At 41.0% G+C, this 12,339-nt stretch overlaps 1 protein-coding gene across 1 annotated transcript in view; it reads left to right on the plus strand.

The window, feature by feature from the left end:
* The window catches only part of LOC109297528 (contactin-associated protein-like 4), a 582,246-nt gene that overhangs the window by 493,545 nt on the left and 76,362 nt on the right, over nt 1-12,339 (plus strand). The window contains exon 16 of the mRNA XM_019517318.1: nt 8,589-8,759. Coding sequence (XP_019372863.1) covers nt 8,589-8,759 — 171 coding nt within the window. The remainder of the gene's footprint in view (nt 1-8,588; nt 8,760-12,339) is intronic.

Raw genomic sequence — 12,339 nt, forward strand, 5'->3', positions numbered from 1 at the left:
ACCTGTCCAGGTCTGCCTGTAGTTGTTCCCTGCCCTCCGGTGTGTCCACTTCTCCCCACAGTTTTGTATCATCTGTAAACTTGGACAGAGTACACTTCACTCCCTCATCCAAGTCACTGATGAAGACATTGAAGAGTATCGGTCCAAGGACCGAGCCCTGCAGGACCCCACTGCCTACATCCTTCCAGGCCGATACTGACCCATCCACCAACATTCCCTGGGTACAACCCTCTAGCCAATTAGCCATCCACTGGACTGTGTAATTATCCTAGTCACAGCCTCTTAATTTGTTCACCAGTATGGGGTGGGATACCTTATTGAAGGTCTTCCTGAAGTCTAAGTAAATGATATCTACCCCTACTCCTGCATCCAGGTGTTTTGTAACCTGGTCATAAAAAGAGACTAGATTAGTCAGGCACGATCTACCTGCTATGAACCCATGATGGTTTCCCCTCAGCATACTTTTTCCTGCTGGGCTCTCACATACATGAGCCTTAATAATCTTTTCAAAGACTTTACAAAGGATGGAGGTGAGAGGATCCTGTAGTTGCTTGGATCCTCCTTCCTTTCCTTCTTGAAAATAGGGATGGCATTGGCCCTTTTCCAGCCTTCCAGGACCTGGCCCATGCACAATGAGTGCTCAAATATTCTTGCCAGTGGCTATGCAATGACATCAGCCAGTGCCTTCAGTACCCTCGGATGGAGCTCATCTGGGCCTGCTGACTTAAGCACATCTAGTCCTTCCAAGTGACTCTGGACTATCTCAGGGCCAATACTTGGTGGTCTGGTGCCTTGCTGTTGTCCCTCTATGATCCCGTTGTGACACTTGTCTTGCCCCTTGTTTAGGAACACTGAGGCAAAGAACTCATTGAGGAGTTCAGCCTTGTCCCCATTGTCTGTCACCAATTGCTTTTGCCCATTCAGTAGTGGTCCTATACCACCCTGGGCCTTCCTTTTACTCTCTATATATCTTAAAAACAATTCTTTGTTATCCTTAACTTGGGATGCCATCCTCAGCTCCATGGTAGCTTTGGCCTTTCTAACTGCCTCCCTACAACTGCGAGCCAAGGAGGCATACTCCTCTTTAGTAATCTCTCCCTGTTTCCACTGCTTATATGCCCCCCTTTTTGCCCTTAGGCTGCTATGGATTTCTCTGGTTAGCCAAGGAAGCCTCTTGGCCCCTTTCTCCCTTTCCCCCCCCATCGGGATCATCTCCCTCTGTGCCCCAAGGATCACTTCCTTAAGGCACAGCCACCCTTCCTGGGCTCCCATCTTGCCAAATCTCTTACCCTGCAGTGTGTCGTTAACTAAACACATGAGCTTGCTAAAGTCAGCCTTCCTAAAGTCTAGCACTTCCACCCTACTAGTTACCTTTCCCACTCTATGCCTTATGGTGAATTCTATTATTTGGTTGTCACTGTCCCCGAGGTGACCACTGATCTGTAGGTCCCCTACCATGTCATCCCCTGTTGCCAGTACCAGCTTCAGTAAGGCATTCCCCCTAGTGGTACCCTGTACCTCCTGCATCAGGTGGAGGTTCTGCATACAGGATCGGAACCTGCATTAATGGTGGGAATTTGCTGTCTGCATCTCCCAGCAGATGTCAGGGTAGTTTAGGTCCCCCATGACTACTGCTTCCCTAGTCTTTATGGTCTCTGAGAGCTGCCTCAGGAGTTCCAAACCTAGTTCTTCCCCTTGGTGTGGGGGTCTGTAGCAGACCCCTACCACCAAATCCTTTTCCCCTTGACCTCCATGTATCCTAACCCACAATCCTTCTACTTTCTCCTCCTCCAGTTCCATTTTGATAAGGGTCGATGTATAACTCTCCTTGACAAAGCACAACCCCTCCCCCTCTCATCCCTACTCTATCCTTTTTGTACAGCATATAGCCCTCAATGTGTACTGCCCAGTCATGGGTAGAGTCCCACCAGGTTTCTGTTAACTTCACTAAGTTTGTAAGTGTTTTCTGCAAGCAGGAGTGCCCAGGTCTTGACTTCACTTTCTGCAAGCAGGAGTGCCCACTGCCTGGGCACTGACTTCATCTCAAGTCAGTGCCCAGGCAGTTGCCCCTGTCACCCTCCCACCTCCCAGTACTTATGCCACAATATTTGACATTGATGCAAATACTACTGGAAACCTAAATGCAATTCTTGTGCTCACAATTCAAGGAGGCTGCTGGTAAACTGGGGGGCAGGGGGCGGTATCCAGGTAAGCACTGGTGTTTGTTTCCCCAGGGACAAATAGCAGTGTGACACCTTGTACCACTGCTACTTTTCCCTGGGGAACACCCATGCCACATGTGCTCTGGTGCTCACATTACCCTAGGACTTCTGCCACGTGTGCCACCCCAGGGTCAAAAAACACCCCCATACGGCAAGGTAGCAGCATAGAGAATGCTTGCATGTGTGGTGTGTGATACCATAGATAGATTTGCAGCACCACATGTCGCATGTTCACGGTCACCTGGACACAACCTGGAGGGTTAAGGGAAGGGTTTAAAAAAATATTAAAGGTTTGGAAAAATGCCTTAGGGTAAAAACAGATGTTGGGTTTATCCTAGGTTAGATTGCCGCAGGCTTTTACTCTCATCAAAATAGGCAATTATTTACATATGCAGCTTGAATGACAACTAACTCATATTAGCTCTAATTGTCCTAAGGAAAATAATGGGATACTTCAGACTGGCTTAAAGTAGGACAATAGGCTTGTAGGTTTGTAGAATTTCAGAATAAAAGGCTCTTTCCTGGAAAAATCTGACATCTGCTTTCAGAATGTAAGACTGATGGAGCTCAATCTCTTCAAAATAGGAAAGAGAAGGAGATTATGAAAGAGAATTATTTAAAAAAGAGATAAAATTACAAAAGAACCATATTTTGTCAACAGTGCACTTTTTTTGAATAAAAAGGCTAATAGCATTCTGTGTTGCATTAACAAGGACTGTTGTTAGCAAGTCAAGGAAAGTGATTCTTTAGCTCTGTTGAAGCCTAATCTGGAGTACTGTATCCAGTTCTGAGCACCTCACTTTAAGAACAGTGGGCGTGTGCAGATGAAACGGGCCCTAAATTGAAGCAGTGGGTTTTAAAAAACACCACTTCAATTTAGTGCTGATTAGCCCTCCTGTGTCATGCACGCACCTTACCTGCCTCTCCGGAGAGAAGGGGAGGGCGAGCTGCTGGTGGGCAGAGAGGTCCCTAGACTGGGGTGGGGGGGCTGGTGCTTCCCTCTGAGGCAGCTGTGGCCCCCTCCAGGCAGCACCCACCCTCAAGCACCCGACTCAGGCAGTCCTGAGGGGCACCGCAGCTCTGGAGGGAAGCACCAGGCCCCCATGCAGCTCAGGCAGGCAGGCTCGGTGGGGGGGAAGATCAGGGTTGCTGCTTTTCTTGGGAGGCACTGCTTTCCTGGGCTACTGCCAGGCTGCCTGCAATGCTTCCTGCAATGCTGTAGAGCTGCATGGAGCCTGGTGCCTCACTCTGCGGCTGTGGGGCAGCAAACTAAAACTCCATGAGGGAATTTTTGTTTGCTGCACCCCAAGTCATTTAAGGTGCATTATGCCGCCGAATTTCCTACAGCGGCTGGAATTAATGCACAATATGCTGCCGAGGCATGCAAACACCAACACCACTGAAGTGGTGGAAAAGCATTTAACCCTCTTTAAAGTGTCATGAACACACACCTCTTGTTTAATCTACACATGGCCCTAGTGAGTAAATTAGAGAGTGAAGAAGAGAGAAATTAAAAAATGGTTATAAATTTAGGAGACATGATTTAGGAATTAAGGTTGAACAAACTGGGTTTATTTAGTCTGGAAAAGAGAATAATGAGGGGAGATTTGATAACAGTCTTCAAATACCTGAAGGGTATTTGTAAGGACACAGGAATAGACTATTCTCTGTGGTTGCAGGGGACAGGACAAGACATAAAGTCTTAAATTGCAACAAGAGAATTTTTGGTTGGATATTAGTGGAGCTTTGTAACTATGCTGGTTGGTAAGTATGGGAACAGAATACCAAGAGAAGTTGTGGTATCTTCATCCTTAGAAGAATTCCAGAGAAGGTTAGACAGACACTTGACTGAAATTATTTATCTAGGGATGATCCTGCCTTGAGCAAAAGGTCTCTTTTCTATGTTTCTACATGTCTTTTATTTTCCTGCATAATCAAGAAGAAGATCAATTTGCAAAAACCGGGCTCTTCAGTCTAGCAGGCAGAATTATAGCTATTCCAACCTGGAAGTTGAACCTAGCCAAACTTAGACAAAGTTATTTTAATTGTGAGGTTATTTAATCATTGGAAAAAAACTTACCATGTATTGTGGTGGATTTTCCTTCCTGAAAATTATTGAAATCAAGATTGGATGTTTTCTAAAGCATACTTTCTTTAAAGAGAAAATTCAGGTAGCTTGCTTGGTCTGTTTCATACCAGTGTTCAGGGAAAATGATCACCAAATTTCCTTCTGGCCTTGTAATCTATGGATTTTATAATAAGCTGTCATTCAGTGGAGCTGGAAGTAGGGATACAGATGGGGTGTCTGTCCTCTACAGATTCTCAGAGGCAAACAGTTGCCAGCTGGCCAGGTTTTGTAACATGAGCAGGAATTACTTAGAAAAGTTATTTGCAGATTTTTCAATAATTCTGTCCTTCTTTCTGCCATGCTGAGTAAGAAAACATTTGCATGCAGCACCATTAAAAGACATGCAAGTATGAAAAGAAACAGCTGTGAGTAAATCTTGCAAGTAGCAAATTATTTCAGGTCTCCCACTCCACTCAATTTTGCACTGGGACAAACAATCAAAATAATATCAGGATAGAAAGCAAGATGGAAGGGGCCAGAGCAAAAAGTTTCAGCTGTAGAGACAATGGCTTAAAACATGCATAACCTATGCCTTTTGCTACTTTCATTGAAGTGAGTTGGGCTATTCATGTAAAGTTTGCAGTTTTCTCAGTTTTCAAGAAGCACAGCTTTCCGTCATACTGTTACTGCTGTACACTTGCAGTCTAATCCTTACTGTGTTCGAATGGAATAAAGCTCCTGTTGTCTTAACGGGGACCAGGATTTGGCTCTTAGAAAAGCCCCTTCTCTTAAAGAATTCCTTATACAAACTTCATTGTGCTTCACTGAACTATGAGAGATATACAGGTGATGTAGGGAACACCACAGTGTTTAAATAAAATCCTCCTCAGAATTTAGGTCTTGATTTTCAGTCCTGTATTTTAGCCCCACACATCAATACATGATAGGTAGTATTTAGTGCCTTGCTCAAGATTTCTTTTCTTCTGCCCTTTTTGGAGGTAGTAAAATACGTCTACAGAAAATTGTTTTTTGCCCTTTGAACTGCAAGCTAAAAATTATAATTTTTTTCCTCTGTTAAAATCTATTTGATTTTATTTGCTTTCTCCCTCTCTCCTTTTTATCCCCCGTGGTGTTTCACACTTATGGAGTGTATGATACCGCACTTAAAGTTATTAGCAGAAACACTGTTACAAATACAAATAAACACATTTGTGTTATTCCAACATTGAATAATAATAATGACTTTTTACAACTAAGAAGTTGATTTGAGGAAGTCACTTTGAATAGTTTTTTAGTATTAAAAATAAAAGCATGTTTGTGCTCTGTTTTTAGTTTCTCAGTGATATTTTCATATTTTATTTTTAAATAAAGTAAAAAGATATATTAATGAAAAGATATATTTAATAAGTCTTTGTAATCCTGAAGGCAAATATGTTGGTGTGCACCTAAATATTATTCACCATGTAGTTATGGCTCTTGTTTTATTTAAAACAAAGGGGGGTGCCTTATTCCATTTATCTTAGATAAAGTCCAATTGATTTCCATTGTCTGTAGTGGTAGGCAGTTTTAGGAAAAGAAAAAGAGAAAAATATTCTGTATGGACATGTTTTGCTACAGTATGGATCTGTCTGTATGTATTTGTTTCTCCTAAGGCTATTTTTGGTTTTATTCTTTTAATATTTTATATTCTTAAATACTTCATGCACCTGTTTCAGGATTGGGATAATGCAGTAAAAAAGAATAGAAAAATAAGATGGAGTAAGAGAGGAATAGGAAGCATAATAACTTTAATTTAGTATATAAACAAAACTTCCCATCTGAGGGTTTCAAATGAGATCAGAGGTGCCATAATTAAAGTAGAAAGAATTTTTTCTACCTTTAAACTTAAAATGTTCCAGTGTATTTGCTAAATGATATGGCAATGAAAACTAGCCAATCTGTCCCCCCTGCTAAAGGCTTCATTCTCCCAAGTCAGGACTATTGAAATGCTTCATTGAAGCTTAACATGTCATTTATTTGTTGGATCGTTGTCTTTTTTTTTTCCTTTTAATTGCCAGCAATGTTTTCCCAATTTTGTATAAATTGCTAGTATTAAACTTCCTATTGTGTTTGAATTATTGACAACAGCCAACCCATTGTTTTCTAAATAGTCGTTATGTGCTCTAATCATAATGGTACTGAAGTTCAGCTTTGTAGGAGCTATGACCAGAGAAAAACTAGGGGCTCAAAGAAGGATTCTACAGTCTGAGGGTGGGTGTCTTTACATGTGCTCTGGAGTTGGAGGGGGTACTTTAATTAGAGCGGTTTTCAGGAGCCGCTCTAATGACAGCACCCTCAGCATCTCATGCATTCAGCATCCTGCTCTTCAAAATGGCAGTGTGGACACTTTAACTATGCTTGTTTTACAAGATTTAGTTCAGGCACCCCCATCGCCATTTTGAAGCATGGGGGCACTGAATACACATGCCACTGAGGCTGCTTGAGCATAATAATTAGCAGACTAAATTAATCAAGTCTAATTAGCAGGTGTCAGGCACATTTGCAGGTGCCCTAAGTGTTTTATTTTCATGGCGCTTCCTCTGGAACTACAGATTCAGGTCCTTGACTACCACTGAAGAGCCTACAGCATAACTCAGGAGTGGGAGATGTAAACTACTCTTTTGTTCTACCAGTTCTGGAACATACTTTTACTGTTGTTGATATGTCCCATTATCTAAATAACAGCACATCCCTTATCCAAATAATGGCCTGGCTGGCAAAGGCACTTATGGTTGGGGAATTTCCAGAATGCAAGAATGTCCCCACTTTGGTAGACATTGGATGTCCACAATGTGACATGGGTCTACATTGTGGATAAGGGAGAAATTAACACATTTAATCTTTTTTTTTTATTTTATGAGAGTTCTTGGGGGGAAAAGTCATAATTTTGCATTGTATTTAGGAGTTATGATGTTAAGAGAAGAATATACACTATGTGACATTGGACAGGCTGCAGTTGGAGTACTGTGTCCAGCTCTGGGCACCACACTTCAGGAGGGATGTGGACAGCATCGAGAGAGTCCAGAGGAGGGCCAGTCGCATGATCGGGGGAAGCAGGGCAGGTCCTACAAAAAGAGGCTAAGGAACCTGAACCTGTTTAATCTCCACAAAAGAAGGCTGAGAGGGGATCTGGTGGTCACCTATAAACTTGCCAAGGGGGACCAGCAGGCAATGGGAGAGTCCCTCTTCCCCCCGAGCACTACCAGGGGTAACAAGGAACATAGGCCATAAGTTGACTGAGAGTAGATTCAGACTAGATATCAGGAGGCACTACTTCACTGTCAGGGCAGCTAGGAGCTGGAACCAACTTCCAAGGGAAGTGGTGCTTGCCCCTACCCTGGGGGTCTTCAAAAGGAGGCTAGACAGCCACCTAGCTGTGGTCATTTGACCCCAGCATCCTTTCCTGTCCGTGGCAGGGGGCCGGACTAGATGATCTGCTTAAGTTCCTTCCGACCCTACCAACTATGAAACTATGAAACTACACTGTTCTTGCTTAATTTGATAAGAAGATATTGAATGCTTCATTTGATTTAGAAAGCAATATAGCTTATTAAAGAGAGAGATACACCTGTAAGAAGTTAGCAGTAATAAAAAGGTGTTTCTAGTTGGGCAGCATATCCCCACTGGAACTGAGTTTTACTAGGGATTTTCGATAACCTTTTTAATAGTCAAGAGCAAACTTGAACAAATTATAATGAAATGTCAACTGATGGAAAAAAATAAAACCAATGGAAACTATATGGGTCTGATCTTGTAACCTTTACCCAAGTAGTTGCATTGACTTCATTTGGACTAATCAAGTGAGTAAGAAAGCAATATGAGTCCCTAAACTGTAATCAATTAAAGGGCAAAATACTTACATAGAAGTTTAACATTTAACAACTTCTACAGAAATTATTAAGATCCTTATCCTACTGAATGTACTGTAAGTGGCAAAACTCCTGCTGACTTCAGTAACAGTCGGATCAGGTTTTCTGTTCATAAACTCAGCTATTTGTGATTCATTAGAAGTGTAATATACAGACCACTTTCTACCAGTAGTCACTCAGGTAACATGCTACTGGAAGAGATGGAATCTCAACTCATCTAAAATCATTGTTTTTCTTTACTTTTGAGAGTTGAAACACATGTAATGCTTTACATACTGCCCCTTGCAGTGACTGTTCTTTTAAAATTGCTTTTGTTTTTAATGTTCCAGTTCTGCATGGATCAATATTGGACGTGCAATTTCATTTAACATTATCTTTTACTGTAACCAGGAACATTTTGGAATTCAGCCTCCTTCAATACTGAGACCTCATATCTTCATTTCCCTACTTTCCATGGAGAACTCAGTGCCGATGTGTCATTCTTCTTTAAGACTACAGCTTCTTCTGGTATGTTTTTAGAGAACCTTGGCATTAAGGACTTCATAAGGATAGAGCTGTATGGTAAGTCCTATTTACTAAGGCTTTGGTTTAGATGAAATGAAAATTCAGCCCAAAAGGGCCATGATATTTAACATTTTCTCTGTTATTATTGTTATTTGTGTTTTATTATCTGTTTACTATTCTTATAGTAGCACACAGCAGGCCCCAACTGAGATCAGAGCTCCATTCATTTAGGCATTGTACAAACATGCATTAAGAGGTAATCTTTACCCCCAGACAGTTCATAATCCAAACAGACAAAATGGACAAGAAGTGGGAGAACCACAATTTCCATATGGGGAATTGAGGCATAGAGAAACAGGTGAGTGATGTTGTCATGCTGTGACAAAGCTAAGGAACCAAACCATATTCTCATCCACCTTATGTAGAAGCTTATTCTTCCTCCATTTGTTTCTTTTTATATTTCCAGTCCTGCAAGCTATTATTCACGGGCATAGTCCTTACACAGTGGAGTAGTTGCATTGAACTTAATGAGATGACTCACAATTTTACATTTGAGCATGTGATCGCAGGCTTTTGTCTGCTGGTTTAACTTACTGAAGAAATGAGACTTCAAAGATGGAGACATATTGCTTTAGACACTAAGTTTTCATTTTAAATGTCACATTGCTTGGCAACCAGTGAGCTTTATAGTCACATGAGTCTGTGTCACTTTTTCTTGTGAAAGTTATTAATGAATTTTCTACCTTAGAATTGTATCCTAAAAAAGCCCTATTTTAGCCTGCTTAAAAGTATGAGCACATCAGTGGAAAATGGGGCTTGTATATAATAATACGGTAAAAACACTTCTGTAAAGTAAATAAATCATATTTGCTGATTTGGAAATACTACTGTTTATAGCCAGTTTGCAGGTATTGTTGTACAATAAACAAGGCTGAAAAACACAACAGAGTACTAGACCCCCCTCTACATGTGCAAGTGAAGGCATGATGGGATGTAATACACAATCTACACAATCACGCCTTCTGTCATGCACACATGGGGTTGCAAGTACCCCTGGGCCTGGGAGATTGCAGGGGCCATGGTCCTCCAGGCTCAAGGTCTTTATGAACCCCAAGACAGCCATTCCTCCTGGCTGTAGGTATCCAGCTGGGTCCCAGCACCCAACATCCACAACTCTGGGTCTCTGGGTACTTGTGCTGCCAGATCCCAGAATCAGTGACTGTTGGAGATGAGAGTTGTGGGACTCCCAGCCTCAGCTGGGCATGGTGCACCCTTGTGGCTGGGAACTTACTGGCTGATGGGACTCCCAGCCTCAAGGGGGACCCTGCTACATGTGCAAATTAAATCTCAGCAATTACACTTGATGATCTTTGGTTCAGATGGTCTCCTAGACTATTGTACCAAAGTTCAAATGAGAGAAACTGTATTTTCCCCAGTGTTTTACCATATCAGGCAACAATATTATTGAATTAGCTTGTGTTAGAATGGTGTGAATTGGTATGAAGTACAGTGATGCAATAGCCTCAGAGAGCCGCGAAACACAGGAAACATCAATACATGCTCTTGTTCAGCATGCCAAAGCAGAATCTCAGAAGCTGTAATGATGTTCTTGTGGGATAGTGATGTTCCCAGCTCAAAATGCTGACATTTCAAAATAAATGGTATAATCAGGAGATGGAATGTACAGATCCATGTAGGTGAATTCCTAATAAGAAAAACTTGATTGCCGTGTTCACCAATTTGATCCAGTCTCTAGTCTTACATACCTGTATTTACACATACAGCAGAACCTAGTTATTTGGTAGGGATACTGTATAGATGAGGGTTTACAAAGTTACCATGGGATACAGAATGGCTGAGGTGCTCCCATTATTTGCTACAGCTTTGATTTCAAAGGACACCAGTGCTCTTATCAGCTGCTCAGGACTGTTGCTGAGCTCCAGCTGAGAGGAGAAGCAGTGCCCACAGCAAACTGCTGAATGGTTCATCCTTAATTTGGCAACCTGCTGCAAAATAAACAGGCTATGAATCATTTGGATGCCTGGATGATCTGTATTCTACTGTACTTATATCACGTCCCTCAATCTAATCACAATCTTCCTAAATTTTCATCACTTATACACATTATTAAGATGACTTATGACTAATGGGACAAGAGGAATTAATGTTAGTAGTGGAACACCCATGCTAAATTAAATGAGTTACATCATTAAATTATTTTTAGATTTATGCCACTATTCTACAGGAAAGACAGAAAGGTTTCTTCACTTTGACCATAGTTACTTTCATTCTCCTGAAAGTTAGACCTGTTCCCAAAAAAAACGGAAGTTTGTCCTGAATGGCTGATGATAAAGATAGATAAAGAAGATAAAACCAGTCAGATGTTAATGTTTCTGTTGCCACAGGGTTGTTTTTTGGAGGAAAAAATAGATTACTCTCTCTCTTATTTTTAGCATATTGATACTGTGTAGACTGTCAGAATCTGGGAATTTATGGGTTACTAGATCTAAGTTACTTAGGGAGGTGTTAGAGTCATTGCTGGAATTGATTATCAGTTAAAGGAGGGCAAAATACTGACCTCTCTCTAAAGAAGTAGTTATTAAGCATATTATTGAAAAGCTATCTTTGAACATGGAGAACCCCTCCCAGTATCATCCAATATTAAATCTCCTATTGCAGAAAATGATTATCAGTAGGTTATGACTAAACAGGTCTAGCAGTATCTGGATTCCTCAGGTCTGCTTTGACCCCAGTTCACTGAGTTTTAATTCTTAAAACTGCAGTAGTGATATTGATGTTACTGACACTGATGTTCAATCTTATTCTTTAACCTCTTGGCAGTGATGTTCAATCTTATTCTTTTGAGTATCAACTACATTTGCCAGTTAGGTGTTAGGAGGTTCACACAGTACACTGAAGTAGGAAGTGATTAACTGTGACTTTTCACTGGCTACATTAATTTCACTCCCAGTGTTCCATAGAATAAATGTATAATAAATGTATAAATAGTCCATGTATTAACCTTTCTTAAAAGACATGCATTTTAGGCCAGGAAGGAAGTACCAGCTATATACACGTCTCTTACTACTACTAAACTGCAAAGGGATGACAAATCCAATTCTTGACAGATTGGGACACAGCTGAAGATTAGGTAGCTGAGAACTAATCCAGAAAAAAATTCCACTGTAATAGGTGGAAGTTCATAATTTCCTAAGTTCATAATTTGTTTCACAAGAAGAGACCATAAAACTTTAGCTATCATGCTCTCAGATGCCAGAATTTATGGCATGCAGTTTTTATTCTTGGTACTTGGCAAGGAGCTCTAACTTCTTTTCATATGAATGGGGGCATCTGTCACCCATGAGGCTTATTTACTTCTACGTACTTTGTGAGTTGCACCCTCAAACTATTCTGAAATTGCAGCAGTACAGACTGTGGCAGTGTGTTTTATAAGGTTAATTATGAAGACAATGTCTGACGTATGCTTAAAAAATGCCTAGTAGCTACTGCAATGTTGGTTTTGGCCTATAAATATAATTTATCTTTCTTCTAGGGGTACAGCAAATTAAATAATTTCTTTTATAAAAATATACATTTTCTGATTTTAACAAAAGATTTTATCACCTTGACTATTTGA

This window comes from Gavialis gangeticus, unplaced genomic scaffold, assembly GCF_001723915.1.
Source record: "Gavialis gangeticus isolate Ggan-Ray unplaced genomic scaffold, GavGan_comp1, whole genome shotgun sequence".
Lineage (NCBI taxonomy): Eukaryota > Metazoa > Chordata > Crocodylia > Gavialidae > Gavialis > Gavialis gangeticus.